At 39.2% G+C, this 24,487-nt stretch overlaps 1 protein-coding gene across 1 annotated transcript in view; it reads left to right on the forward strand.

The window, feature by feature from the left end:
• The window catches only part of LOC114652066 (zeta-sarcoglycan), a 595,628-nt gene that overhangs the window by 215,390 nt on the left and 355,751 nt on the right, over positions 1–24,487 (forward strand). The window contains exon 2 of the mRNA XM_028802246.2: positions 9,470–9,571. Within this exon, the coding sequence (XP_028658079.2) occupies positions 9,470–9,571 (102 nt within the window). The remainder of the gene's footprint in view (positions 1–9,469; positions 9,572–24,487) is intronic.

Raw genomic sequence — 24,487 nt, forward strand, 5'->3', positions numbered from 1 at the left:
ATTGCTCCACACCTTTCTTCTGTCAATGAATTAGTTGAATATTACAACAATGGGCTCCATCCTTGACACCCATGCCCCAGTTAAATCACGATTGGTCTCTTTTGTAAAATCTGCCCTGTGGTTTACAAGTGAGCTTCAACAGATGAAAGCAGCAGGGCAAGCCCTCGAGCGGCGTTTTGTTGCAACCAGTTTAATGGTTTACAAATTAGCCTGTCGGGAACACCAAAAAAACTACTCCAGAGCACTGACCACTGCCAGATCTCAATACTATTCAAAGTTAATCAACAACAGTCCTGGAAACACCAAAAACTTTTTTCTGTGATACATTATTTACTTAATCCTCATACCTATGCCTGTAATAATTTCACAGAGGAGTAGAGCAATAATTTTATTGAATATTTTATCTATAAGGTAGACATTATCCGCTCCTCATTGTCTGTCTCCAGCACTCCATTGCTGGATGTTTCTACACCCAAGCCAATGGGCTGCCTTTCCCAGTTCCTCTGTACCACAGTTAAAGAAGTTGAGGGCATCATACAGAGGATGAGGCCTTCAATGTGTTCATTGGACCCTTTTCCTACTCCTCTGGTAAAAGCTAATGTATCAAATATAAGCCCTCTTATTGCTGATATCATTAATCACTCTCTCCAGAGCGGCTTAGTCCCACTGGCCTTGAAAACCGCAAAAATTAGACCTCATTTAAAAAAAGTGATAGCAAACTATCATCCAATCTCTAACCTTCCATTTTTGTCTAAGGTTTTGGAAAAGGTTGTTTTGGTTCAGCTTCAGGATCACCTCAAAAAATTCAATCTGTTTGAAAAATTTCAATCTGGTTTCCGAACTTCTCACAGTACAGAGACAGCCGTGGTCAGAGTCACCAACAACCTCCTGATGGCTGCTAACCAGGGCTCTCCATCACTCCTTATCCTCCTGGACCTCACAGCTGCATTTGATATGGTAGATCATAATGTTCTCCTTCATCGTCTTCACTATATAACTGGACTTTCTGGCATTGCTTTGAAGTGGTTCGAGTCCTATCTTACAGATAGGGCTGAGTATGTGGCCTTGGGGGATGCTAAATCTCGTACCCACACTGTCACCTGTGGGGTCCCACAAGGATCAGTCCTTGGGCCGACCCTTTTTAATATCTATATACTACCCCTGGGTCACATCATCCGCAAGCATGGAGTTTCAGTCCATTGCTATGCCGATGATACACAGCTCTATGTGAGTCTGGATTCGACTTCTTTTACACCTCCATCAACTCTTTCATCTTGCTTGGATGAGATTGAGGCCTGGATGTCCAAGAATTTCCTCAAGCTGAACAGCACTAAAACTGAAGCTCTTTTAATCGGCACCCCCCATCAACTTCATTCTTCTGTAAATTGTATTTCCTGTTCTGACTGTATCATTACCCTCTCCCCTTCTGTTACAAATCTGGGTGTCAAGTTAGACTCCCATCTGTCATTTGATACACATGTTCATCACCTTTGTAAAATTGCATTCCTTCATCTCCGAAACATAGCCAAACTCTGTCCCTACCTCTCCCTCTGTGATGCTAAAAAGCTGGTTCATGGCTTTGTTTCATCCAGGTTGGATTATTGTAATGCACTCCTCATCGGGATCCCCAGCAAGAGCCTTCAAAAGCTTCAACAAATTCAAAATAGTGCTGCAAAAATCCTGATGAGGGTGCGGAAATATGAACACATTTCACCAATTATTGGCTCTCTATTCACCTCCGTATTGAATACAAACTCTGTTTGTTTACTCACCAGTATATCCATGGAAATGCTCCACAATATCTTAAGGAACTCCTTACATTACAATCCACTACAAGAAACCTCCATTTTGCAAATACCTACCGCCTTCGCCCCCGTGTGACCAAACTTCGTACAATGGGTGACCAAGCCTTTGCAGCCGCTGCTCCACTGCTCTGGAATGCCCTACCAGAAAGCCAGAGAACAGCTAAAAAACAGCTAAAGACTTTTCTATTTAGGAAAGCTTATTAACAAGAATGCTACTAACTATCCATCCATCCATCCATTTTCCAACCCGCTGAATCCGAACACAGGGTCACGGGGGTCTGCTGGAGCCAATCCCAGCCAACACAGGGCACAAGGCAGGGAACCAATCCTGGGCAGGGTGCCAACCCACCGCAGTGCTACTAACTATTGTTGTTTTATCTCTGTTTTTATCTTGCTTTGCCTTTGTTTAAACTTTTTTATGTAGCACTTTGAGATTTACTACTAATGTAAAGTGTTCTATAAATAAAATGCATTATTATTATTATTAAAACTGATCACATTGCAACTGTCTTGAATTCATGCAGATTTGCTCTATATAACATGTGGAAGATCGGCCAATATCTGACAGAATATGCAGCACAACTTCTGGTTCAGGCAACTAAACATGTTACATCTGGACCTCTGCAACTACTTACTGGCAGGGGTAATTACATGTTGTACCAAGCCACTGAAAATGATTTAAAATGCCGTGGCATGTCTTGTATCCAGTTAGCCAAGGCAGGTCAATGACTCTCCTCTTTTCAGATCACTCCACTAGCTCCCTGTAGCTGGTGAAATCAGCTACCTCCCTCCATAACTGTGTTTAAAAAAACTCTCTTTTTGCATAATAATATTTTAATGTTAGGTTCTGGGTTCTTGTGTTGCTTTGTTTGGTTTAGAATTCTTCATGTATAATGATAAATTTTGTAACCTCCAGGCTCCAGACTGATATTTGCTTGATTAAATTGATATCTTTTGCAAGTTACTTTGGATGAAAGCGTCTACAAAGTGAATTAATGCAAATTTTGGGAACGGCCTGAATCAAGTCCCCCTGTAATCCTGAAATGGATTAAGCACGTTTAAGAATGTTATATTTTAATTACTTTTAGTTGTTTTGACATGTAATTGCAAAAATTATGTACAATTGTTTTTACATTTTTGATGTATATGTTGATTGACATTACTTTTATCCTTTTTTTTTTATTTCACAGCTGTTTCTAAAATGCTACACAATTATGAGTTGGAAAGTCAACCATCTGTTGCAGACACTATTTGCATTAATTTGCTTTGATACTGTGGGGTGTTTCTACTTTAAAAAGGTTTATATGCTACAGCACTATTTATGTGTTATCATATTTAAAATAATGTTTTGTTAAAGATTTAATAGTTTATTAATGAAAACTGGTACACTTTATTCACTTTTAAATAGAAAGGTGCATAGATTTGATGTTCACTATAGAACATACACATCAACACTATCATAATTCATTGCACTCTAAATAAAATTATGATATCTCCTTGAGATGGGGAAAGAGAGCATCAAATCTGTCTGGACGTGCAGCTATACATTTTGATGAGCAGTGGGGTATCTCAGTAATCCAGAAAAAAATGACTTTCAAAAATTAAATCCAACTTAATCAGACACAGGAAAGGATAGAATTAGATAGCATAACACATTCAGTAAACAGAATTTACTTTTGCTTTCGTCTTTGAGCGTGGTTAGCTTGAGATGGGGAAGTGATCAGAAAGTAACCCATACACACAGCTTTCACTGTTGTTTCCTTGATTTAAAGAAATATATCGTTTTACTAATAAGGTAATTGTTAACAAGAGCATTGAAGTGCTATGTTCCCCGTGTCCAGGTCTGATCCCTATCTTTCACCTAATCTCACATACATATTCTATTCATATTGCATTCCATGACCCTATAAAGTGGATTCCGTAAATGGAAGGATAGAAATTACTTTGACAAAAGTAAGGGGACATTGCTGTTGACTGTTCCTCCTTTTTCACTAAAAGGCTATGCACTATATGGCTAATGAGAATGATGAATGTCTATACAGAAGATACCTTCTGAACATTTTTAAAACGGAAAAGAATTAATTGTAAATGAAAAATCCAGTCTGGGTGAAGTATAACAATGATGTATTTAAAAGCACTCTTAAGCTACTTTCATAAAGAGATCTATGAACAGATTGATGACCATGAAAAAAATTGCTGAAAAACACAAACCTACCAAATAAAACTGATGTCATATTATGCAGCTTCTAGTCATGGGGTATCAGATTTGTTGAGTAAGTAGTTGATTTCATTGCTGAATGCAGTCAGTTTAAGTGACTGAAAATGGCTGCCCTTGTCTACTTTATCAGCCACCACTGTATGAAGGGTTAACAAGGTACAGAGGTTAAAAAGATACAGCGAGTTCATCCCAATGTCTCAGCACTTTTTTCTTTCTTCAATTCTATTTTCATACATAAAATAAAAGACATTAGAAAGATGATCTTTTCTTCTGTTTGTGAGGTTTAAAACATACATATTATTTATTCTTCATTTCTACATTCTATTCATTGTACTTCCAGATGAGCATTCATTGGTTGTCAGCTCTTGTCCACATAGAGCCCAGTCCTACCACTAAAGACAATATGAAACCTGTTTCATTTTATTGGAGGAAGTTGTAGACTTGTTCAACTGAGTCTCTAGGTAAGTCATATTAGGCAATCAGCATCACGGGAGCATCATGCCCCAGGGACCTCATGCATAATGCCGTGCGTAGAATTTACACTAAAATATGACGTACAGACAAAAGCGGAAATGTGCATATGCACAAAAAATCCAGATGCATAAATCTGTATGTACGACAACTTCCACGTTCTTCCACTCCATAAATCCCGGTCAGCGTGAAAAGTAACGTACATGCACGCGCCTGTCGTCCCACCCTGTCTCTGCCCACAATTATGCCTCTTTGAATATGCAAATCAATATAAATAGCCCTTAAGTTCAGCGTTTCGTGAAAAGACAATGGCAAAAGCACGGGGAAAAAAAGAAGAATTTCAGTGAATACCAAGTGGAAGCAAGAAAAAACGTACTATTTGTTGGTTTAAGCAGTGATATAAACAACAAAAGGAAGTTGATCGAGTGGCATAGAGTGTCGGAGAAACTCGAAAGCTCAAGTTCACAAAGTCGCACAGTGTCAAAATAAAAAAGAAGTTGTCAGATATCAAAGTCGCCGTGAAAAGGCGAGTCGTATCCCACCGTCTGAGTGTCATATGAAAGCTTATTAGGGTACAGAGAAAAGAAAAAAAAATAGGGACACAGTGGGAAAAAAAGCTTGAAATGTCAACTTTAATCTCAAAATTTCCACTTTAATCATGTAGTTTATTTTGTCATTAAAGTAGAATGTCATAAACTTCATCTTAAAATCATTTACTAGTTTCTCAAAACCCATCGTAATTGACGTAGCACATTAAATGCTTTGTTTTGTATGTGTTCTTCTATGTGCTCTATGTATGTGAATCACTACGTGCTTCTTAAACGGCTTTTCTTACATTCATGATATCACAGCTCGCTGAACAATTTAAATACTAAGATGTATACTTGATATAATTTTCATGATGATAGGAATTAAAGCATGTATTAAACATGGGAACATGGTGGTGCAGTGGCAGTGATGAACTGGCACCCCATCCAGAGATTGTGCCAGCCTCCCGCCAGTCTTGCTGCACCGTGCACCACCTTCGATGAAATAATTTATTGCAGCAGTACTGTCTCTTTCTGACATACTAACCCCCAATTCCTGTCCTTCCTTTTCTTTCTCCAAGTAACTAATTGCCACACAATCAGCTCTGTAATAGATGTAAAGCCATCTGTAAGATGAGAACACCAATGTTTCAAAACTTTTAAGGAACATTGAAATATCTTTGTAGTACATGTTTAATTATTATATCCATCTATCCATCTCCAGCAAGCATACAGCACGAGGCGGGAACAATCCCTGAACTGGGCTCCAGCTCGTCACTACCACTGTTCACTGTCTCCTTCACATGTTTAATTTTTAACAATATAGATTATTTAAATGATGTTAAAATTCTAGCTGTATAATGTAATAAACATACTTTGCTGCACTTCATCTTAAAAATGATATCAAGAGCTCCAAGAAGATAGCGCCTTCAGGATGTGCAATATTATAACTGTATTGCACGTTTACAGTGAGGTAATTGTACTTATAAGTACAAACAGTTCTACCAGGGGCACTTGATGGACTGATTGAGTGCGTTTAGAACTCTTGGGATGAAACAGTTTCTGAACCGCGAGGTCCCTACAGGAAAGGCTATGAAGCTTTTGCAGTATGGGAGCAGTTCAATAGACAGTGCACATGGCTAAGGCAGCGTGTGCTTGATGCTGTATAACAATAATTCTCTTTCCAATCAGCTGCTGTAGAGTTGTGATTCCACATTCAGATACAGCTTGATAAATACTCAGAGTGATGCAGTGAGAGTAACTACGCTAAAGCAACTATGGTATATGGAATAGTTTGGCCATTCCGTGAGCCATTATATTGTTACAGGTTAATTACAATCAGATGCCTTAAACTAATAAATGATATGCAGTTAATTTCATTGTATTTGATAAAGCCACGTCAGGGATGTGGATCTATAAAGAAAAGGAAACCACACTGGAACAATATGACTGCTTTGACGCTGGGTGCTGCCAGTTTGCAGCATTGTATAAAGTGAAAAGAGAAGGGGTGAAGAACACAGCCTTAGGGAGAGCTTTTGCTAACTGACATTGCATTTGACAGATGAGGGCCCAGTCTCACATACTGCTTCCTACCTGTCAAGAAACTTATGATCCACTGGCAGACACCATAGGGTACACCTAACTGGATTAGTTTACTCTGGAACAACTCTGGAACAATGGTATTGAAGGCTAAGCAGAACTCCACAAACAAGACCCTCACATAGGTTTTGGGCACGTCCAGGTGCTGAAGAATGTAGTGCAGGCATAAATTAACTGCATCCTCCACTGAGTGATTTGCCCTATATGCAAACTGAAGTGGATCAGGGAGAGGGTCAGTGATAGACTTTAGGTAGAAAAGCATGAGACTTTCAAATACTTTCTTAACCACTGAGATCAAAGCAATTGACCTATTGTCATTAAGTTCTGAGATTTTATCCTTCTTGGGGACTCGAATAATAGTGGCTGCTTTAAAGAAGTCCAGAACTTTACCCAGCTGCAGAAAAGTATTAAATATGTCAGTGAAAATAAGCCACCCCAAACTCCACCCACACTCAGGACTTTGCTTTGACCAAGGAAGCCACCACATTTATGGCCTGCTGATATCTGGTTCTCAGTCTCAATCTGGAGATTCTTCTGTTAACACTGTACAGAAGGACAGATTTGAATAAATTATCTAAAGTTAATGTGAACAACATTGCCTATCATTGGCATACAATAGGAGGAAATGCAAATATAAACCCCAAAACATATTTTTGCTGCTTTGGTCAGTAAGGTTGGATGGTAGCTTAAGTATATATTTGGTGTTGATTTTTAACTTCTTTAGCAGGCTTTTTTTTATCCAGTGCCAAACACTGCTTCACTACTGAATAACAAATTCCCACCAAGTCTTTTTCGACAACAAATCTTTCTTTTTTATGCTCTTTTGATGCACTGACATTCATACTTTTTGTAAAAGTATTGACACAGATTGGTGCAGACTTCTTTCTGTATGTGGTATGGCAGCAAATGTAAAATGCAACGTGCTTTTTCTAATTATTCTCTTTTATTGTCACATATGTTAGTAAACCTGTATAAGTTAAGAATGTGTTCCAAAAAGTAACTGACAACATGTTATGAAGTAAAGAATGAGTTACTAAAAGTTTAAAATAAAATAATTATACATATAAAAATGATAATGCAAATTTCTCAGAATTGGCAGAAGAACAAATTTAGAAAGGGGGGCATTGAGTTTTCATGGGGTGAAAGGGGGATATGTAATTATAATCCAAATGAAAATGATTGTATTTTGATTTATAACAGATATGATGTAAAGTGTGTATGCAACATGTGAAAACAAACAGAACATTCTACACAACACAGCACTGCCAAACGTATTAAACACACGTACGTTAGTACCCACAAGCACATGGACTCACACATACAGAAACTCCAACTCAAAGCACTGACTCTTAGAGGAAAGAAGGATAAAAAAATAATCTTATTTATATATATATATATATATATATATATATATATATATATATATATATATATATATATATATATATATACAGTGATCCCTCGCTATATCGCGCTTCGCCTTTCGCGGCTTCACTCCATCGCGATTTTATATGTAAGCATATTTAAATATATATCGCGATTTTTCGCTGCTTCGCGGGTTTCTGCGGACAATAGGTCTTTTAATTTCTGGTACATCTTCCTCAGTTGGTTTGCCCAGTTGATTTCATACAAGGGACGCTATTGGCAGATGGCTGAGAAGCTATCCAGCTTACTTTCTCTCTCCCTCTCTCTCTCTCTCTCTCTCTTGCGCTGACGTAGGGGGGTGTGAGCAGGGGGGCTGTGTGCAGCTGCTTCCTGAAGGACATGCTGCACGGAGCTTCGCATACTTAAAAGCTCAAAGGGCACGTATTGATTTTTTTTATCTGTCTCTCTCTATCTCTCTCTATCTCTCTCTCTCTCTCTTCCTGCTCCTGACAGAGGGGGTGTGAGCTGCCGCCTTCAACAGCTTTGTACCGGCGGTGCTTCGCATACTTAAAAGCCAAAAAGCCATATTGATTTTTTTTTTGACTGCTTGCTTTGCACTCCTTTGAAAAGGAAGATATGTTTGCATTCTTTTAATTGTGAGACAGAACTGTCATCTCTGTCTTGTCATGGAGCACAGTTTAAACTTTTGAAAAAGAGACAAATGTTTGTTTGCAGTGTTTGAATAACGTTCCTGTCTCTCTACAACCTCCTGTGTTTCTGCGCAAATCTGTGACCCAAGCATGACAATATAAAAATAACCATATAAACATATGGTTTCTACTTCGCGGATTTTCCTATTTCGCGGGTGGCTCTGGAACGCAACCCCCGCGATGGAGGAGGGATTACTGTATATATATTTATATTTATATTGGGTAATAAAAATATGGTGGTAATAGATGTGAGAAAAGGTAATTAATGTGTCTTTGCTATATATGCTATATTTATTTGAGAAATCTATTCCATTGCAAGGAGACCTTGAGCAAGATCTTGATGTAGTTAACAGGTACTCTGAAACCTTGAATATAGTCATCTCTTTATAACACAAAAAATGTGTAGATTGTTGAATTAAAATAATTGTTTTACTTAATGATTTTATATTTTTGTCTGTTTATTGTCGAAAGCTACTTGTGAACTAAACTAAGTGACTATATTGAATTTCTGTGTATCACCACAGTAGTATTCATTGCATTTGTTAAAAACTCTTGTTCCATGTGATACAGCTTGGTTATTCATTATTATTACTATTGTTCTGGTAACGAACCTTCAATTTTCTAAGTTTACCATTAGATGTAAAATATGAAGGCCACCTTCACAGACATAATTAACTTCTCTTTAGATTTACAAGAACATTATTTTTTAAAAAAGGATTATTTAGAATATCAAATATAAGCAAATAACCAGAAATATTTTTGCTCTGTTGACAGGATGGAATGGGAAGTCTTAGAGTTAGTAAACATGGAATACGGCTGGAAGGCATATCAGAGTTCCTTTTTCCACTCTATGTTAAAGAAATCCATTCAAGAAAGGTAAGCAAACAATATGAAGTATTTGTTGAATAATAACTCTTTTTCCTTAATAAGAATAAAAAGCTAGTATTTACTGATCACTGGGTCAATTATACACTTAACATAAGTATCTGAATATCATCAACAACATTTATTTTTATACTGTACTATGTTTTCGTACAAGATTTGTAGCTCAAAATGATTTACAAGAAGTTAAGAAAACATATAATTACAAAGGATATATAATTAAATAAAAAATACAGAAATAATAAAAACATTCACACATAATACAGATAAATACCATAGTTTAAATAATTTTGATTTGTTTTGTTTTATAAAAACGTAAACAAAATAAAGTTGTCACCATATGCTTTCTTCAATACTGATTAGAAATAAAACAATCTTAATCATAATAGCATTTCTTTTTTGAACCTATCACTACTCAGACTGTTACATTTGCCTAACTGTTCTGTTCTTCTATAACAAATTGTCAGCTGTCATGGTCATAAAATTATTTTACTATTCAACAAACACGTTATTCAGGTAAATGTGTTAATTCTAGTTAGACAATGATACTTTTATTCATACTGTGAATAATTAACATATATGATCATTCAGCTACTTCAGTACATTATACATACATCAGCATTGTCATCAGCTGTTCAATCACAAAATCAGAAATATTGTGGCAGCAGGAGTGAAATGTTTGAGGATACTTCCATAAAGGATATACAGAAGCCTAAAGTGAGACAGACATCCAAATGCAAGAGGTGCCATATGGCCTTTTCTCACTACCCTCTGCTTCTGATTTTGGCTTGCAGCTTTTTGTTAAGCTAATGGCTGTTATCTTGTTATTGCCACTTCTCTCTCTCTCACTGCAGCAATGTCTCTGCAAATGCAAGCATATCCCTGCCTCCTAAATTATACTCAATTATGCTAAAATTTCCTTGTTTTCATGAAACTCAGATGACAAAGTATGACAACACATTAGTTAATAGCCTGACCATATTGAAATGTTTATCAGTTTTTAAAAAGTACACTATTTTGTCAGTAACATCTATTGGTTCATCCTTACTTTATCTGTTTTCATGTTGGTCAAACACCCAGGGCATAATTTGTTTACAGTGTTTTGACATCAAGGCCATCAGCATCCATCCCTGTGTTTTCAGCTCAACCTTGAAGCTCTCTCATATAACAGGTCACTAGCTGCCACCATTTATTTCAGTATCCTGAACCTTCATGGTAATGTAGTTTTATGCAAAGCAAAAAAGTCAGTCAGCTATGCATTTACATTCCATAATTGACACCAAGTGAAAAATTACAGAAAATAAATTATAAATAAATATAAAAACTAATTAGAATGTTGCAAACATCTTTTAAAGGGGATCATTAACCTTGTAAATAAATCAATTATATATATTATACAAATAAATACAAAATAGTTCAGAATTTCACTTTTGCTAAAGAAATAAATGAATATAATATAGTAACCACTGGAGGAAGCTTAGCAAACCAATGATTAGTTTTCTTAAAGCTAGACACAGTTGCTTTTATTTCACAAATGAATGCTGTCCACACTTGTTCTCCTTTCTTGTGTTAACCTCCTTGATATTAACCTTGAACATGACTCTGAATTATGGATATTCCCAAGTCTAACTCGGGGTAACATGTATTGATCCGCTTTACAGTGTTAAGCCCTAATAACTCTCAGGATAGTATTCTGCTGCCATTCAGTGAATAAAACAAAGTTATGCTGCAAAAAAAAAAAGAATATGTATATTTATTTTGCCACTCTAAGGTAATATTCATGAGTGGGCCAGAACCTTCAACCAAAGTGTGTTATAGAGATGCTGTAAAGTCAGGTTTTGAACAAGCAGAAACTGAACTATAGCAATAGTGATGACAATGTGAATTAATTATCAGACGTTGACACGGATAGTGATACTGATGCATATAGTACTGTACGACTAATCTGCTGTGATATCTGATCTGAAGGTTCACTGTGATATAAGCAGGCACATGCAATAAGGCAAAATGATTAAGATCAAGTAGAAAGACAAAGTTTTTAGACTCTTAAGCACTGTCCACATTGCAACAGCTGTTGTTCATGTCAGGGAAAATGTTGGTCACTAAGCCTTGTGCTCTGGTGACCTATGAAAATACAATGGACATGTCCATCATGTGAACCAGACACTATCATTCTACAATCTCAAGCTCAAGCAACAGAAAACATGTGTGTAAAGAAATATGCTTCTTCTGTCTTGATTACAACATTGGGCTGTGCAGTGGAGACTGTCTCTCATGAAGGAAGAACATGTAACAATTTCTCTTTTTATTTCTCTTTCTCGCTCTTTAGCTGAGCTTTGACTCTTGCCTCAACCACAAGCCATGTCTTCCTCCTTATATCCCATCCTCTTTCATCACAATTCAGGGTTATATGAGAGGTGCAAGAAGTAATTTTTTTCTCCTTTTTGTCCTTCTTGAGCTAACATCTAGCTCCATAGAATATTCAAGATCCATCCTGTGTATTTCCTATCCACATCACTTCCTGTCCCCTTCTGAAAAGACAGCAGAATAGGCTCTAAAGTTGGTAATCTATTTCATAGTGCTTATTTATATATATATTCACACACATTTAAAAAAATCGCATTTTCTGGAATAACAAAACTGTAGTTATAGTTTGTTTGTTCACCAAAACTTTTCAATTTGTTTGAACCCTCCGAAAAAGCAGTATAAATTGTACACTAAGACATTGCATCTTGACAATCATAGAAAATCTGGTTAGGTCAACTTTTACCCAACAGAGCCTGGGTGTAATATTGCCTGATCAAGTCATCTTTAAAAAGGCTTTAATTCAAAGCTTAGGGCACAGCAAGGCAAAGGTCATGTTTGATCAGTATTCTATGCATTCCAGAATGCCTTGAACGTCATCAGAAGCAAAGGACAGAGCTAATGGCATGTTGCATGAGACAGCATTTCCAGACACTATGAATTGAGTCATTCCACTGTGTCCAGGCTGCACTTGGGAGACAATCCCGTCATGTGGAGGGTTCGACAATGCGGTGTATCAGTGCATGCTTCCAACCTCCTCCTCCTCCTGGCTAAAGGGAAGGGTTTAACAGGCTAGCTGGACAAAAGACTGTCAAATATCTCTGCCCCTATGTATCAAGTGTGTAAAAATTATTCTTAGAAATTGTAGAAAAAGTCTGATTTGGATAAGAATTTGTCCTACCTCAGAGCAGGACATGAGAATTATTTATGACGTGTCCTACACATACTCCCAGATAAGAATACGAGTTCTCGTTTGAGAATTTTATGATAACTTATGATTAACTTATGACTCAGGCACCACCGAGAGTGGCAGCCTTTTCAGCAGCTCCGTGTATGACTTTATTTTTCTACTTTTATTTTTCTCTTTTTTATTGATCACTCCTATCACTTTATTTTATGTGGGTTCGTTCCCTGGACACACTTACTTTTACAACGTGGGCATGGATTTTTAAACGCCAAAACTAGTCTATTCAAGTACTCAACTTCGAGCGCTGAGAACAAATGCCAATGCCGGTGTGGTTCCCTATTTACCCGACGAGGTAAGAAGGCGGTATTGTGGCAGCAGAGTCGGCACTAAGCTAAAAATGAAGCGGCTTGCAAGAAAGTGCCGTTTTCAGCCTTTGGTGCCTTCTGTGATCATGGGAAATGTGAACTCACTATCAAATAAGATCGACGAACTGGCTGCGCTGGTGAAAAATGTAAGAACCTACAGACAATGCAGTTTGTTGTGCTTTTGCGAAACATGGCTAACTACCACCATCCCAGATGCTAAAGTGGAGCTACCCGGGTTTAGCACAGTTAGAGCGGACAGAGATGCAAGTACCTGCGGGAAGCACAAAGGAGGAGGACTCACTCTCTATGTTAATAAACAGTGGTGTAACTCTGGACATGTTAACGTCAAAGTCTCCACTTGCTGCAGGGACATCGAACTGTTGGCCGTAAGTTTGCGTCCCTATTACTTGCCCAGAAAGTTTGGACACGTCATTGTTGTTATTGTTTACATCCCTCCTTGGGCGGACATGGAGACAGCGAGTGACATCATCCATTCTGCTGTTGCTAAGTTACAAACGCAGCACCCTGAGGTGCTTGTGCTAATCGCTGGAGACTTTAACCATGTGACACTGGACAAAACATTACCTGCCTTCTCCCAGTATGTGGACTGTAACACCTGGGGAAATAAAACTATTGATTTACTGTATGCAAACGTTAAAGACGCATACAGCGCCACCCCGCTGCCTGCGCTTGGGAAAGCAGATCATAACCTGGTTCTGCTTCAGCCCCACTACAAAGCAAGAGTGAGGGTCCTACCTACAACTACACGCTCATTCAGGAAGTGGTCCCCTGAGGCAGAGAAGGCTCTGAGAGAATGCTTTGGAACTACAGACTGGGATATCCTGCAGGGATCACATAGTGAGAACATTGAGGAGGTTGTTGACTGCACTACTGACTACATCAACTTCTGTATGGACATTGTAGTTCCAGTAAGAACTGTACGCTGCTATGCTAACAACAAGCCATGGATTACAAGTGACATGAAGGGCCTTTTGAACCAGAAGAAAAGGGCTTTTAAAGGCGGTGATCAGCATGAGCTCAAGCACGTGCAGAAGGAACTTAGAGTCCAGCTCAGGGCGGTGAAGGAGCAGTACAGGAGAAAGCTGGAGCAGAAGTTGCAGAATAACAGCATGAAGGAAGTGTGGGATGGGATGAAGATCATCACTGGCTGCAGCTCGAAGTGGGGTGCCACCATCGAGAGAGACGTGGAGAGAACAAACCAGATGAACAACTTCTTTAACAGGTTTGACCACCCTAACCCACCCTCACTCTCACCTTGGAGTACTGCACCCTCCACACATCCTTCTGCTGATACCAGCATAGGAGAGACATCCCCACCCACAATTACAACAGCGCAGGTGAGCAGAGAGCTGAGGAGACTTTGTACTAGCAAAGCAGTGGGTCCAGATGGAGTATCGCCATGACTGCTGAAGGTCTGTGCATCGGAGCTGGGGGGTCCTCTACAGTGCATCTTCAACCTGAGCCTGGAACAGGGGAGAGTCCCGAGGCTTTGGAAAACATCTTGCATCACCCCAGTCCCAAAGGTATCACTTCCTAGTGAGCTGAATGACTTCCGGCCTGTTGCTCTGACGTCACATGTGATGAAAACCATGGAGAGGCTGCTGCTTCACCACCTGAGGCCACAGGTTCAACATGCCCTCGACCCTCTGCAGTTTGCATATCAGGAGAAGGTGGGAGCAGAGGATGCCATTATGTATATGCTACACCAATCCCTCTCCCACTTGGACAGAGGCAGTTGTGCTGTAAGAATTATGTTTCTGGACTTCTCTAATGCCTTCAACACAATCCAACCTCTGCTCCTTAGGGACAAGCTGACAGAGATGGGAGTAGATTCATACCTGGTGGCATGGATCGTGGACTATCTTAAAGATAGACCTCAGTATGTGCATCTTGGGAACTGCACGTCTGACATTGTGGTCAGCAACACAGGAGCGCCACAGGGGACTGTACTTTCTCCGGTCCTATTCAGCCTATATACATCGGACTTCCAATACAACTCGGAGTCCTGCCACGTGCAAAAGTTCGCTGACGACACTGCTATCGTGGGCTGCATCAGGAGTGGGCAGGAAGAGGAGTATAGGGACCTAATCAATGACTTTGTTAAATGGTGCGACTCAAACCACCTACAACTGAACACCAGCAAAACCAAGGAGCTGGTGGTGGATTTTAGGAGGCCCAGACCCCTCATGGACCCCGTGATCATCAGAGGTGACTGTGTGCAGATGGTGCAGACCTATAAATACCTGGGAGTGCAGCTGGATGATAAATTGGACTGGACTGCCAATACTGATTCTCTGTGTAAGAAAGGACAGAGCCGGTTATACTTCCTTAGAAGGCTGGCGTCCTTCAACATCTGCAATAAGATGCTGCAGATGTTCTATCAGATGGTTGTGGCGATCACCCTCTTCTACGCAGTGGTGTGCTGGGGAGGCAGCATTAAGAAGAAGGACGCCTCACGCCTGGACAAACTGGTGAGGAAGGCAGGCTCTATTGTTGGCATGGAGCTGGACAGCTTGAAATCTGTGGTAGAGCGACGGGCGCTTATGAGGCTCCTATCAATTATGGAGAATCCACTGCATCCACTAAACAGTGTCATCTCCAGACAGAAGAGCAGCTTCAGCGACAGACTGCTGTCACTGTCCTGCTCCACTGACAGACTGAGAAGATTGTTCCTCCCCCAAACTATGCGACTCTTCAATTCCACCCGGGGGGGGGTAAATGTTAACATTATACAAAGTTATTGTCTGTTTTTACCTGCATTGTTATCAATCTTTAATTTAATATTGTTTTTTGTATCAGTATGCTGTTGCCGGAGTATGTGAATTTCCCCTTGGGATTAATAAAGTATCTATCTATCTGACTATACCCCAAGCTACAAAATAGCACTGATGAGGGTGTTTCCTTGAAAATCATGATAATGTTTTATAGTTTTCATTTACTAATGCTACTACTTCACCACAAAGATAATACTGGCAATAACAATAATAATGATAATGATAATGATGATGATAATAGCTAAAGTAGTAGGAGTAGAAGAAGAAGAAGGATAAGGAAAATATAATAAGGTAGGATATTACCCTTAACTGCACATAATTGTTGCCACTCACGGCAGCATCAAAAATAACACTCTAATGAGCACTGAGATGGAAAGACCAAGAAACACACACTGAATGACAGTAAAGACCAATATCATGCATGTGTATTTAACAATGGATAACCCATAGCCCTACTTTCAGAAGTATCACCTTTCTGCTGTTATGGCCAATGGGAAACACCCCATAAAATAACAGTTACTGAAACTTGCTACAGCTATTCTTGTGCTGCTTCTGATGCTTCTTGTTGTATTTACTCTTTAAGTGTTCCTGGTGTGATAGCCAGCCCGATCACAGACAGACAGACACCGGATGTCGAATGCCACACACGTTTATTTACACTATTTACAAGTTCATAAACAGTCCTGCACCGCACACAGTGCTCCAGAACCAATCACCCTTCTCACTGAGCCTCACAATGCTTCTCTTCGGGCCGCCTTCTCTCCACTCTCCCAAGCCTTGTCTTCTTCCTCCCGACACCAGCTCCCCGACTGTTGGAAGGTGGCCCCTTATATACTTCCATGGATATGCTCCAGGTGTCCCTTGACAAACTTCCGCCAGCACTTCCTGGTGTGGCGGAAGTACTGGCTGAGCAACTGGAAGCACTCCGGGTGAGCCTGGAATACCTTCCGCCAGCACTTCCTGGGCTTCAGGATTCAGTACCCACCTCCTGGTAGTGGCCACAGGCCCCTATTGGGTTGAGCTTCCCAGCTCGATTCCTGTGACCACCATAGCAACCAGAGCGGCTGTCCTCTCATGGCAGAGGTGCTATATAGGCGGCCCGGCTGGGTATGGCACCCAACCGCCCATGACACTGGTCATCCTCTACAGTTGAGTGTTGTGTCCATCTCTGTGATCTTCCCTTATCTTCTGCAGGGCTGTTTTTGTCCAGAGCCCCGAGTCTTCACCTTCTATCTGAAAGCCTGTAATGCAAATGTTCCAGGGGTTTGTGAAATGTAGAGCTAAGCATACTTAACGTGACATTTCACTCTCAATCAGCCATCCAGGCCCAGTTATCTTCAGAGTATTATTCATTATTCAATTCACTTTAATTTTGGCTGACAGCACATGGATTCTATGTGTAGATGAAGCAATCGCACAATGTGTAAGATATTATTCCACACCATCAAATGGATATCTCTTTATGGTTCCAAAACATTCAGCCTTTCTCGAGGTATGTGTGCCAATCTCTACCTGAATACCATTTTCTGGCAGCTCCTGATGAGTTAGGAAAGCTCACAAGCTCTTCTGAATTCTAATGAAGTTAGGGATGTTTTCCTACTTTGGGAAAATTAATACAATGCTTTTACTTCTACTCCTAAGATTAGGACCAAATTTTCATCACACTAAGATATTTAAGCCAGTTAGGACCATTTTCCTACTCTTAGACGTTTCATAAATATGGGCACTGGTCTGTTTGAGTGACCACATAAGAGAAGAATTGAAACATTAGTCCAGTCCATATGAGGAATCATTTCACATGTGCAACATGTGCTTCTGCTAAAACTGCTATCAGACAGAATGTCTGCCTCAGTGACAGAACAGATCCTTGCTGCCGGTCTTAGAGTAAGGTGAGCTGTAAGAACCCCTCTGCTAACAACTCTTAGACATATAACTCTACAGCAGGATAATGCCAAGCTACGCATAGCTGTTATGGTTACAACTGTCCTTAGGAATTAATGCTGGTGTGCAGGTGCCCCCTTGACCTGCTTTATCTCCATATCTTAACCTCATAGGGCACCTTTGTATGGCTCAGACTGCAACATTCAGAGACGTGACCCATTGCTTGCCAACAGCCAGCAGCTTCAGCAGACCCTTTATAACATCCCACCCTGTAGATTCAGAGGCTCATTGGTTCTATGAACCAATGGGGTCAAGAACTGGTGACTACAAGAGACAGTCACAAAACATATTTTAAGATGACTATTTTAAATGTTATTGTTTCCCTGTTGTTTATTGTTATCTAGACATCGGAACTTAGCAGTTCAATCCAACACCAATTGTTGCATTTCTTATTTCCATAACAGAACATCTTTTAACTTTGTAATCATCATCAGGTATGCATGCATCCACAGCTGTAGAAGCAGTGCTATCCACTGTGTACATTCAAAAACACATGTAAAAAGGCAGCATGCTACTTCCTCAGGGTTCCTGCATGTATACCCCATGTCTGCATGGGTTTTTGTCCTGCATCACCAATGATATGTAAGTTATGTTAACTGGTAGTTCCAAATTGGCCCCAGTGTGGGTGTCAGCGTGTTACTGGCTTTGTTTAAAAAGCTGCTGTCCAGTCAGATTTGTAATGCCAATAATATTTACTATGTTTAACATAAATGCACTTGACTTGATAAATGTTATAAGAGATACAGCAAGAGAATGAAAAAAACTACTCAAGGCAGTTATTCCCTGGTATTGCTGGCAAGTAACTTATGTTGTATTTGTATTTGGATTTTCGATAGCATCAAAACTATAAATAGTTTTATTGTTCAAAAGGATCAGTGGGATCATAACCAGTTATTCATGTGACAAGATTCCCTACAATTAGTAGGGACAGTGACAGTGAAATTCTGACTTGCATGTCAAATCAACATGCAGCACGTTGCCACTCTGGCAACATTAAAATATATAATTTGATCTTATTCATCCATTACCCAACCTGCTATATCCTAACACAGGGCCATGGGGGTCTGCTGGAGCCAATCCCAGCTAACACAGGGTGCAAGGCAGGAACAAATCCCTGGGCAGGGTACCAGTCCACCGCAGGACACTCACACACACACACACACACACACACCCACACACCAAGCACACACTAGGGACAATTTAGGATCGCCAATGCACCTAAGCTGCATGTCTTTGGACTGTGGGAGGAAACCGAAGCATGTGGAGGAAACCCACGCAGACACGGGGAGAAACCAGGTCTCCTTACTGATCTTATTTAATACAAAAATAAAAAACAAAAATAATTCATAATAAACATATTAGAAATGAAGAAACACCCAAAGATTGATAAATGAAATCTTAATGAACAATAGACCATAACACTAAACAAAAATAAAAAAAGAAAATATTTTAGCTTATAATAAGAAGTTTTATACTTTTTTTTTGTGCTCATCCATATATGCCACAAAAAAGATGAAGTACGTAAGTAGATCAATGAGTCAGGCCACACATAATCATTTCTTTGATTCATTTTCAATTGGAGTGTCAGATGAATACGTGCAGTATTAATGATCTGAAGCAGGTTTTCGGCCGGGGGCCTCTGTTGTATCACAAATCTGTTCAGTTACATCTGTTCCTTTCACCATTATTTCCAGGGACCAAAAGCATTCTAAACCAATTCTCTGTATTCATGCAGTTCCATTATCAACAGTAAGATGCTGATGAGCATTCCCTAGTCCTCGAGTAAAAATTAAAAGAAAGATTTCTTGTAGAACAGAGAGCTCTTTGAAAAAAAATTGTCAGTTTGTTTAAGCAGCAGCATGGAGAGAGCGCTCTGAAGGTATCCGTTTTTACTAAGCATCAGTTAGGGAAGATGGGACTCCTCTGAAAAGTGTCAGTTTTTTCAACAAGGTGGCATCTCCCCTTTTTTCTTCTCCTAACAATCTTTCTGCTAGCAAGGTGCCCTAACATTTTACAGTTTCTCATTGGCTGCACATTAGAGAATCACAGGAATGTTTACAACATCATAAAGCAAAGCACCAGTAGTTTTCTTCACATTGTGTCCATTTACATTAGTGTTCTGCTAGACAACTGTAATAATCCATCAATGTGGACAATTCCTGAATAAAGAATTTTGAAAGCTGTTGTGCAGCAGCTCATCTCTTGCCCCAGCAGTTGTTGCTACTGCCTGACCTCATATCAGTTTAACATATCTTCAAATGCCTAATGTGCAAGTGGAAAGTGATACCTGAATTCTACTCTATAATTTAAAGGATCCTGTCAAAGGTAAATGGAAGATTTTCAAAAAGATATGGCTTTTAGATATGAATAAATGGAGTAGAAACAAATGCAAGTTAAAAAAAAAACTCTGGAATGATATAAGAAGTTTTTTTCCCCCAAAAGCAGCTGTCAAGAAGTTAACCCAAAGGGCACTTTGGACCTCTTTCTTTATATTCAGCTCTTCATGCATATTTACATATAAGCCACCAGTTCTTTTAAACACTACTAAAGACTTTTATAGCCCTTTATACACATGAACTTTCTAATCCAGAACTGCCTTTGGGACTTACTGGCTAAACATTTTTAAAGCAATGTTGCCTAGACATACAGTAAGTACTCCTGAAGATCACCCTACACAGATTGGTCTAAGGGAAAGGGCAAGACAAAGAACTGCCCATAAATGTCTCTCGTGAAAATTCCAATTAAATCCAACAGACCCTCTCCCAGAACATAAATAAGGGAGCTACTACTAGAGTCCGGCCCGTTTGTTGGTGAGTACTTGATAACCCCTGTAGATTGGTTGGTCTCACCCCAAAAAAGCTTTATGAACAAGGCACGTGAAGTCACTACCCACAAGGAGAAGGGTATGATAGCATTTGGAACATAGATCTAGTCACACTAGAACTTTGTAAAAGATGTTTTATAGTAGTAAACTAACCTGTCTAGATGTGGAAGGAGCCACAGCTTACAAGGGAGGTTTAATAATTTTCAGCTCAATATATTCAGGCTTGCATATCTAAGATCTACCATGCATCATAATACATATTTTTCAAAAGTAATCTTTTTATAAGGTAAACATAATTCTGAATAGCATATAATTTAACATGTTTAAAACATGATAGTACAGAGAAAGCTTACATTAGACTTGTGATATGTATTTAATAAAACATAAGTTTCAAGTAAGGTAGTTCTGTCAGATAAGGGAGGCAAAAGTCTTAAAATAAGTACATGGTGATGTGTTTTATTTCGATTAGCACATGCAATTAAGAATTTCACTGTACTGTGAACATTTCACAGTAACTGTTCCTCTAAACCTAGAAACGTCTATGTACAGCTTAAGCTCAGGCACCAGACATCTTGATCTAGGATAGTGTCACTCTCTCTTGCTGTCATACTCTAGGGTTGCCAGGAAGGCTGGAAGGAAGAAAGGGAAATATCTTTTTTTATACCTTTAAACTGTGTGAGTCCATACTATAAGACTGTCTGTAATTTTTTTGCTCTCCACTTGCTGTAAAGCCCTTCTTAGAGAGACACATTATATTATTCTGTCAGTTGATCTATGTTATGAACACAGTAGTGTGCCCAATTATTATTGTGAGCAAAAGGGGGGCAGGAGATGATATAGAGGCTGAAAGATTTGGTCAGAGGGAAGCCAAAGTCAAAACCAGGAAAACAGAACCTGAACGAATAAATACCAAAGGGCGAAGATAGAAACAGAGCTGCAGTCAAAATTAAAATCCTAATGCTAGGGCCTGCCTGGTAAAGATATTAAATACCAATGAAGTCTTAAGTTGTATTGAATATCCACCAAGGAATACCAAACTTGCTACGCTCTGCCATATTCATACCAAATGTAATAATGACAACAACAACCCTCAGTCCCACTGTTATTTATCCACGGTCCATTCTCTGGTTTTTGTGTAGTTTTTCTTTTGTTGTTGATTTTGAATTATTATTTTTCATATGATTATATAATTTCTGTTTTTTATTTAATATTTATGTACTGTGTTTAAGTGTTCTGATATTTCTTCTGTTTTGTGGTTTAAACAAAAATATCAATTTATGTGGAAATTCATTTAATGCTAAGAAAACTGATTAAATCAATAATGATGAGTTGATCTAATGTAGCGTTGCGGATGGCCAGGAACCCTGCCCGGCCGGAACGCAATTATTGTGGAAGGGCGTAGGGAGTGAGTGGACTCAGGGTCATTACCTCCCTTGGGTCGCTAGGTGGCAGCCCTCTGGGTTGCAACAACTTCATGGATTCCCACAGGGCTTCATGGAAGTTGGAGTTCAGGACAGCTCTGTTAGGTTCTGGGAGTGCCACCAGGGGGTGCAGAGCCCTATTTCATTGCTTCTGGACAATGCTGTTCAGAGACCAGACGTACTCCCGGGTACTTGAATAAAAGGAGCCAGCCGCCATTACTCCAGATTCGGGAGGAAGGGAGACCATGCTTGCCGGAGGAGGAGTGGAGGGATAAAGAAGAAGAAAAAAAAGAAATGAAACAACTGTGTATCTTGTACTTCACGCTTGTGTACTGTGCTGCTATGGGGAAAAACTTGCTTGGTGTCTGCTTGTGTAAGGTTTGGGTAGCTGGAGTGCCCTCTGCAGGCCACACTTGGTATTCCACACTACATAATTTGAGAATCATAGTAAGAAATAACAATAGTATTATAGTTAAAGAGTAATAAAGGCAGGTTTATAAAGGGCAAAAAGCAGCAAGAACCAAGAGACAAGTAATAAAATGAATTTAAACAAAAAACAGTTAAAAGAACACACAAGACTCAGAGCCAAACCTCTTTAATGCACCAGCTAACAAAATCAAAATGTTATTCAAAACCGCAAGGTCAAAAATGGATAAGCAAAGGTTCTGGACTTAATAAAGATCCTTACCCTAACTCTAATTAAGGCACACATGATTATAACTTATATTAAGTAATCTAAAAGTCTGAATGTTGTGTGCTACACACTGTTATCTTAATACATAATTCGTCTGCCTCCTCACTCACTCACTCACTCACTCACTCACGTCCGTCCGAAGCCGAATGCACAGTCGCCTTCTGCGCACGTCCAAAGCCGAATGCGCAGTCGCCTTCTGCTCAGCTGCCCGAAAAACCTTACGAGACCGATATCCAACCCCAACATGGCGGCAGGCGGCGGATTTACGGCCACAAAAATTCAAAGAGTAAAGCAACTTCGATTAAAGCTCTAGAGGCCTGAAAGGCATTTTCGACTACAGCTCGAGGCCTAATTACGCATTCTGATTCAATTACGCATTCATTCAATACACCTATATCAGGTTTGTGGTGCTTATACTTATTACTATTCCATATTGTACTGGAACATTCATCATTCAATATTATACTATAGGAGTGGAAAATTCATCAACTAACAGTACAAGCCTGTACAGTAATGAGTAAAGCGGACTACAATCATTACAAAACAACTTCTTCATTGCTTATCATTTGTTCTTCATACACTGCTGACACAAACTCGTGCCCGTTTCATCTTACGTTGTCGAAACGGGCTCTTTGTCTAGTTTTACATAAAGTGGACATGAAGATATGACTCTTTATGAAAACTATACAGCAACAACATGGAGGTGGTCACAAGTAAATAGTTCAAAATGGTAGTGACAGCAAAAATATTTAAAAACAAAATAGCATTGCAGTGACCTCAAATAAGTAATACATTTAAAAAAAAACAAATTTTGAAAGTAAAATATGTACATTTAAATGGAAATAATGTTCTCAAAGGCCATGGATTCAAAGTTGAGGAATCTGAAAGAGGGATGGAAATTTATGAATAAAGAAACTATTTGTCACTAACTTAGTTGCATAAACTGTGGCTTGAATAAGTCTAGTTTAATTTGCTTGTTACATAGCTGTAATCTGCTGTGTCAGAGATTACCTTGGAGACAACAAAAATGATAGCTTAATAGGTATTCCTACTTCTCTAGTTGTATTTCTATATCTGAGATGAAATACCTGTACAATTAATGTTTTATTCTGCCAAGGTTTGTCTTTAATATTTATGCATCTCCTACAAGAAGGCTACATCTGACTTAAATGAAGTATGCTTCCTCTGGAACTCAGTTTTGTTCATTTTAGGTGTTTGTATTGGTATTTTGAGATATCTGGAATTTATTAAAATAATTACGATGATATTACCTATTGTTTCTGAGAAGTGTTAATACCTATGAAGGGTCCCCAGTGATCTCTCAGTCTTCAGTGGCACTGCAGCAATGAACCAATTCCAATAGTGAGTATATGGATTCCACTACTATTGTTAGGTTTGTTGGTTCTATAATTTTCTTTACAAATCCCAATGACTACACTACTATAAAATAAAGACAAGTCATAAAAATGTTGGGGTTCCAACTAGGGATCCCTGTATTAATGGATGGATGTTACAAATGTTTTAAAAGTAGTGGCGCTACTTTCAAATACAGTCGTCTTCATGAAGAATAGTGCTCTTCTGTGCTGCCGTTTGTTTCTGGACTACTTCCTGGATTGATGATCTTTTATATTTTAAAAACAGGAAAGGAAGGAGCTTGAC

Source organism: Erpetoichthys calabaricus, chromosome 5, assembly GCF_900747795.2.
Source record: "Erpetoichthys calabaricus chromosome 5, fErpCal1.3, whole genome shotgun sequence".
NCBI classification, from domain to species: Eukaryota; Metazoa; Chordata; class Cladistia; order Polypteriformes; family Polypteridae; genus Erpetoichthys; species Erpetoichthys calabaricus.